The following is a 7,367-nucleotide window of genomic DNA, read 5'->3' on the forward strand; positions in this document are numbered from 1 at the left end:
TACTATATTGTCATTAATTTTATTTATGAGAGATCTTCTTCTTCTAAAGTTACAATATCCACGCCACATCAGCTCATATCATTCTATTAATCACATTAGTAAAAATATGATTGCAACAGAAGAATTGATAACACAATTACTACACCATTTAAATTTTACAAAATTCATATTAGTGTATCTGTTCCATCAATAATTTAATAATAGTCCAGGAGACACACTCACCGGTAGAAATCTAATAGCAAGCATCTATATATAAATCATGGTTAATTCTTACATGGGCGAGCGCAATGGAAAATCTTCCTATTTGATTACCTACCTTATATATCTCAGATGTACCGCGAAACGTAGATTTTATAACAATAGTTTCCACTATTACGATATTGTTCCATATTTCTATCTTAGGAATATATTATAAAGGGTTTTAACACTGAATTTCTTATTTCCTCGGTAGACTTTCAATTAAATTTCAATTGTGCGCGGTCCAAGTAATTTCCGGGTTTACGATGAGTTCACCGTTTACGGATCTTCATCTTGCCACTTCCTGGTTCAACTAAGTTGGCTGTTACTGGCTATAGCCATTTTAGTTTTTGTTTACTTTCGGATCGGACCGGGCGTGTGAAGATACAGTAGTTTAAAAATAAAAATTATAATGAAAATTAATAAAGATCAAATTAAATATACGCCATAAAGCATCGGAGTATATTGTGGGGAATAGTATTATAAAATTACATAGGGAGATCTAATGATAAGCGTCTTTCTTTGTGGGCCGAAACGGCCCACTCTGTCGCGGAAGTTAGTTACAAAAGATGTTTAAATTAGATAATGTATTAATTATTAGGATGGTATTTGAATAAACGCCCAAAACGTCCCCAATAAAAATATTACTTTGAATAATAACGCCCTCACCTCCAATCCAACTAAATAATAAACACTATATTTAAAATGTTATTATTCATCTAAGACACTGTGAAACAGAGTAGGTTTAGTTTTACGAATCCTCCGCACTATAAAAGGGCCCTACCAAACAATAAACACTATACTTTAAAATGAATAGGTTTAGTTTTACGAATTTTAAGCATTTTCAATAATGGTAAACCGATAGAAAACGTACAAGGAGAACGTCCTACTAAAACCTTTTTACCCGAATCATTATCATTCCGAGAACCATCGTCTACACTTCCTAGAGAGGGGAGGGAGCGAAGTGATCTTACCCTCTAGTGTATGTAATTATTGATAACCGTCGTTCAAATAAAAGGTGAGACTGAACCTACACAAACGAGTTGTTCTGTTAAGTGTATTTCAATACTTCTCACTTATAGAAGCTTCGGAAGTTTAAAACATTAATGAGTAAGTAGTATTATTCTGAGTAAAACAATAGTTATGCCAACTGGTCTTTTAACTTTTCGAATGGATTCTGTCAACGCTAATTTGGCTGGAGTGTCCATCGGAAGCCTTAGCATGTCCGGTCCATTTGTATTTTCTTTTCCTTATTATGTTTGACCATTTCAGTTCTTCCCTAGGTTGGTTCTTTACATTTTTTTTGGTAAATGGTAGATAACAGTGCGATGAATTCTACTACAAATAGTACACGGCAGTTTCAAACGCGATATCCGAGACAAAAAGTGTTTACAACGCGCTTTTGATTGATACGCCTGGCGCGAGCCTTGAGCAGCTATTTATAGCCCACCAACATCGAGCGAAATGTTTACATTAGCTAGCTATAAACAGAGAGTGTATCATACGAAGTAAATACAGTCTTACAATGACAAATTAATAAAGTTTTCCTCGAATCTTACAGTGTTTGCTTTATTATTGTATTTTGTATTAGGGAAAATTGTCTAGGATTAAAAAATATTATTAAAAAAGCGAAATTTTAACGATGTTTGCGATAGTTTCAAAAGCTGAAAATATACATAAATAGCGCCCTCACGGCGAAAGTTTATCGTCGCGGTAAGTTCAAGCTTTTGATCGTCTGATAGCAAATCTCTGCAATTTTTTCGAGCAACACCGTTAATTCCAAGTGAAAGCGGAGACTTTATTCTTTATTTAGCTCAAAATTCAGGCTGACGTCTACTTTCAAATTGATTTGAGCTAAATTTGAAATTGACTTATTTCTGTTCAAAATTCCAGTGATTTTATAGGTAAAAATAGGCCTAGGGCAAAGTTAATTATATATTTTTTAAAGAATTGTGTATTGGTTTTGCATTGACTGTATGTGGTATGTTACTGTTATTTATTGTCTTGTGAAATGGAGTACCATACATATGCATTGAGTAATTTATGTCGTGTATGTGGTGTCAAGTTAACACGAAATCAGCGAAAATTTGACCTAACTAAAGTAAAAGATAGCGTCCTGACATTTTTAAATATCGATTTAACCCATGAAAACAAAGATGTACATCCACCATTCATTTGCAAGAACTGCCAATTTTCAAGCTATAACAAGGTTAGCACAACTCAAAGGTACATCTGGAGACAACACACACAACAATCATGTTTCACATGTTATTTATTATCAGAACAGTCAAAACCAGGTAAGAGACTAAAACAAGTAAAACTCAACACATTATTTTCTGAAACAGAATGTGACGTTATTCCATCAAAATTTACAGTCAATGACAAAATCAATTCTGAACCTTTCATTTGCCAAATATGCAACTCGATTTTGTCTTTCAACAGTCTTGAGTCAAACTGTTCACATCACTATTGTTCTAGTTGTATGTATAATTTGTTTAGTACCCTCCATGTTAACGTATGTTCATGTCTTGTGTGCGCAAAGCCAATGCACATGCTGGAATTTAAACCCGCCTCCCAAATTGTAATAGAGTCTCTAAAATCACTAGAATTACAATGCTCGTGCAATAAGTTCATAAAATACTCTCAACATCAGAGACATATTTGTGAACACCAGACAACTAAAGAAGTGGTTTATCATAATGTTTCAAAAGCTGTATCAGTGTTAGAGAAATCACTAGAAGATAGTCATGTCTCCCAAACAATACAAACGTTTGCAGAAAAAGTTGTTTACAATCAACTAAAGAAAAGTAAGGAAATGCTGATTGCAACAAATGGTCGGGTGAGTGCTTTAAAACAAATTCTGTAATTATCATATTGCATGTTATAAAAAGTAGATTAATATTATTATAACAGAATTGTTAGCATAAAACATACAAATACAATTCCTATCTACAGCCAGCAAAGATTGCTATCATACCAAACACCAAAGTCTCAAGTGATAAGGCCAGTTCTCGAACTGTTTCAAGACGAGCAAATAGCATCAGCAGCATCATAAAATCAGTTGGCAATAGTGAGGCTGGTGATTTCCATCAAAAAGTGTACTCAGCCAAACATATGAGTCAAGCGGTCTTAAAAGCAGCCAACATAGCATCAACTTCGTCTATAGATACAGATAAGGCTCTGGCAATGGTGTCAGACTGCCATCTGGCATGGAACCAGCTACGAAAGCTAAGAAGGTAAACAAACAATTATGTGATTAAATAAAACCATGCATGAATACAGGCATTTTAGACACAGTCAAGTATGTCTAGTAATAAAGCGAGACTACATTATTAATCCTTTTTATGTACTAGATATGTGGAGAAGGGGACAATACCATCAGAGAAAAGGATGCGGCAGCGGCAAAATGATCTCATTGGGGATTATTTTGAATCCACAATGGAAATGCTATGTTTTAGGTCTGAGACGTCCCCAGACGGGATAGAATTAAGATCAACGCCTACTGTCAAACTGAAAAACATTAAAAAAGTTGTATTTTCATATCTTGATGAACACTCAAGGTACGCTGAAGTTAAATTTTAATATGTGCTTACAAAGTGTAGAACTTACTTTTTAGGACTTTACTTTTGTTCCTATGGATTTGCTATGGAAATAAAAGTTAAAAGAAATTAATTAAAAACTGAATTAATATTTACTAAATTTTTTTACAGACTGAACAACCTATCTCCCAATAATAACGAGATTTGGATAAAGTTTGGCGGGGATAAGGGAGGTGGAAGTACCAAATTTGAGGTACAGATATGTAGCCTCGCCAAACCAAATTCAATTAACAACATCATCGTCGTACTAATATTTGATGCCCCTGACATGATGTTTAATATTAACCGGACTCTTCCGGAAGTGGCCCACCAAGTTGTTGCTTTGAACGGGGAAAAATGGCGGTAAGAATACAACTAGTATATCAACTTAATTATGTGGATGCGTATACAAGTAATAAAATAAAAATATATGTATAATTTCTTTCAGCAATTACACACTGAGAGTTTTCTGTTTTGGGGACTATGAGTATCTAACAAAACTCTATGGATTAAATGGACCAAATGGTAAACTATTAAATTATTTTATCATTATTTAATTTATACAAAATCTTTCTAAGCCAATTAAAAAAATGCTAAAATATGCAGTAATACAGTATAAATAAAATTTTTATTTATACTGTATTACTGCATATTTTAGCATTTTTAAACATTGTGAAAAAATTTGAATACTTTTAGCTCGATACTGCTGTCTCTTTTGTGAAAAACCAAAAGCAGAAATGCAATTAAAGGCACCACCCGCCAAACAGCGATCATTGGCTTCAATCAGAGCCAACTATAGAATGTTTATGGAAGATGGCGGAATTGAAAGCCGATCTAAGGATGTTTCCATGAGCGTTGTTAATAATCCCTTAGTATCAATTGAGGTAGATCATGTAAGTACATCAGTTTTGTTTTTAATTATCTTTATATTAGAGAAACAAATGTACTTACTTCATTATATGGCACTGTTGGTATTAAAATTTATATCTTTTAGGTGTCTGTTCCTAGCCTGCACTTGTCATTGGGCATATTCAAGAAGCTCTTTGATATGCTTGAGACGGAGGCGCACAGCATAGATTGCCTCATATATTCCCTAAGGAAAAATGGAGAACTTGATGACACTTCTGAATCAAAGTTTGATAAAATAATTCAACATCAGATCCAAACACAAATTGATATCAAAGAAAAGATTGAAGAAAAGAAATTAAAGTTGACTGAGATGGAGGATGCAATGCCATTAATCTATCTTAAAGGAAGTGTTGATGGTAGCATCATTACCAATGTGGGAAAGATAGTCAAATTGAGAGAAGAGATTGAGTCACTGGTAAGTTACTCAAACAATAAATGACATAGATGCGTCTTGCCAGACACATACTCTAAAGACAAAACTTGTATTATATTTTATTTTACAGACAAAATGCATGGAAAATGGGCTTCCATTTGGAACGGGTCCAATTGTCACATCACTGGAGCGTGTGCTACAAAAAAATCGCATCCAACGGCAAGCCTATCATGGTAAATCATTTATTGGTAACCATGTTCATAAATGTTGTCAGGTAAATTAACTATTCTTTTAATTGATATTGTTTCAACTGTTAATTATTAAAATTGTAGTTTTTAAAATGTATATTTGTTTTTAATAGGACCATGTTAGGAATGAACTAGTGAATGCTCCACTACATGAAATGAAAATTCAAGAAGCTGAGATTCCTATCGGAAAAATTCAGCTAATTGACAAAAGAGTAAAAGAATTGGTCACCAAGTACGATGCACTCCTTTCAAAATTTTCTAGGGTTCACAACAACTTGAATCATTCAAAACCTGTCACAGATGTTGATATTCAAGGAAATGGTAATGTAATTATGCTTACCTTTCAAGGTATTCCTTAGACATGCCATTGTTTCTTTTCCTACAACACACTGCAACTGTTTCTTTTCTCTTCTACAAAAAAAATTCAGATGAAGCCATAAAAGACTTTATGGAGGAATATCGAAAAACCAACAAAAGTATATCTCCAAAATTACATATGCTCGAGGAACATGTCATTCCCCAATTAAAGGCTTGGAGATTTGGTCTGGGACTGGTTAGCGAGCAAGGTGGGGAGTCTATTCACGCCGCGCTTAATAAAAGGAAAAGAACAGTTGCTGGGATGCATGACAGACTTGGACAGTTAACATCCATGATGCGGTCACATGCAATTACCACTCAGCCATGCATAATAGAAGAAATAGTTGAACCCAAAAGAAGAAAAATTGGTAACAATTTACACTTTATTGATTACACTATTTGTGCTTTTTAGCTCCCTGCTCACCAAAAATTAAATAAACCTGTTTATATTTTTCAGAAAAAGAAGAATAAAGTACACGACAATGAATGCGAAATAAAAGAAAATATAGGCTTACTGATAAATCTGACGGAGTGCCATCTTCTTCTTTATTATGGATTCTCTTATGAACCACACTTGCATCAATAAAGTAGTCGTACTTGTTTGTGTTGGTGGTATTTTTGGAACCTGTAGTACAATTTTTGAATTATAAATATTTATCATCATTATTTAAAAAAATGGTGGACTAGCGATTGAAATACATGATGAAATATTATATTATAATTAGGACTATACTGTCAAAATTAAAATCAAAATTTTATTTTTTATTCTACAAATGCAATGCTGTTGCTGCCATAGTTTAGTAATATTCAAGCCATAGGAAGATAGACTATGATATTTTCACATTTTCTACTGTAGAATAACTTAGGCCCTCATGAAAGCTAGTTAGTAAGTATACCTATCCTCCTAGGCCTACCTATGTCTTGATGGTACCATATTAAAAAATTAGGCCTAGCCTAGCTAGATAGAGCTGTTACTAAAGCCTGGCCCTGCTGATTTCCCCTCTTAACGACATATACTTGGGCTAGGCCTACTAAGAGTATATTATTCTTATTCTAGGCCTAGGCCTATACAGTATTTATTTTTCGTGGCTTAAACCTAGTACTAGGTGACAAACCTTTGTTAGGCCTAGGCCTTTAGCAGCACACCCACGTGTGCAAAACAGGCAAATGGGCCCCGACTTTCTGTGTATATAATTATTAAACTGGATTAGACGTCAGCGAGATTTTTTAAATATTGTTTATCAAGTTTTTGAATTTTCACATCGACTAGGCGCCGATGTTTATGTAAATTGCAAAAAAAATATATAACCTCACCATTACCCTGTAATTAAACTGCTATTTTTTACTGTTTTTTGTCGCAAAATAGACGTAAGATTTCAATACTCATATCTCGTGAAGTCTTGAGAAACGGAGTGACCGCTGGCTTCGAATATCAATTACACGCCTTCTTCTTCGAATATAACATGAATATTCATTAAATTTTCAATTATGACACTGTCTATTGGTCAGTTTATTCCCTCTCTTTTACCAGGGTATTAAAAATAGTCTTCCGGGTATTTAAACTAGCGCCCTCTATAACATAAAATAAGAAAAAGCGAGCATCGAAACTATAGAGGGCTCACCACTTTTTGTCTCGCTGGAAACTGCCGTGAGTATCATTGTGTT

The 7,367-nt window shown here is 34.0% G+C and overlaps 1 protein-coding gene and 1 long non-coding RNA gene across 3 annotated transcripts; one reads left to right on the plus strand and one right to left on the minus strand.

Moving 5' to 3' along the window:
* Positions 1-2,487: 2,487 nt before the first annotated feature.
* Positions 2,488-7,142, minus strand: LOC140049262 (uncharacterized). Of its 2 annotated transcripts, none has more exons than XR_011845221.1 (6): positions 7,023-7,142; positions 6,218-6,327; positions 5,686-5,756; positions 4,767-4,908; positions 3,847-3,880; positions 2,488-3,465 (listed from the first exon to the last, which is right to left on the minus strand). It is a non-coding gene; the product is annotated as an uncharacterized lncRNA (long non-coding RNA). The 2 variants fall into 2 exon arrangements; XR_011845220.1 differs by having other exon boundaries at positions 7,017-7,142.
* LOC140049250 (uncharacterized) lies at positions 3,890-6,181 on the plus strand. Its single transcript, XM_072094100.1, has 7 exons — positions 3,890-4,178; positions 4,264-4,340; positions 4,512-4,708; positions 4,810-5,139; positions 5,228-5,666; positions 5,774-6,070; positions 6,160-6,181. Exons 1-5 carry the CDS (start codon positions 4,105-4,107, stop codon positions 5,378-5,380), a joined length of 831 nt encoding a protein of 276 aa, XP_071950201.1. The 5' UTR covers positions 3,890-4,104; the 3' UTR covers positions 5,381-5,666; positions 5,774-6,070; positions 6,160-6,181.
* Positions 7,143-7,367: the final 225 nt, after the last annotated feature.

The sequence above is a fragment of the Antedon mediterranea genome, chromosome 1 (assembly GCF_964355755.1).
Source record: "Antedon mediterranea chromosome 1, ecAntMedi1.1, whole genome shotgun sequence".
In the NCBI taxonomy this organism is placed as follows: Eukaryota; Metazoa; Echinodermata; class Crinoidea; order Comatulida; family Antedonidae; genus Antedon; species Antedon mediterranea.

Bases quoted from the DNA above. Each gene is read 5' to 3' on its own strand.
- LOC140049250 (XM_072094100.1), top strand. From the start codon at position 4,105: ATGATGTTTAATATTAACCGGACTCTTCCGGAAGTGGCCCACCAAGTT. The intron at 4,179-4,263 runs GTAAGAATACAA...AATTTCTTTCAG, and splicing joins TTGAACGGGGAAAAATGGCG to CAATTACACACTGAGAGTTT. The intron at 4,709-4,809 runs GTAAGTACATCA...TATATCTTTTAG, and splicing joins TATCAATTGAGGTAGATCAT to GTGTCTGTTCCTAGCCTGCA.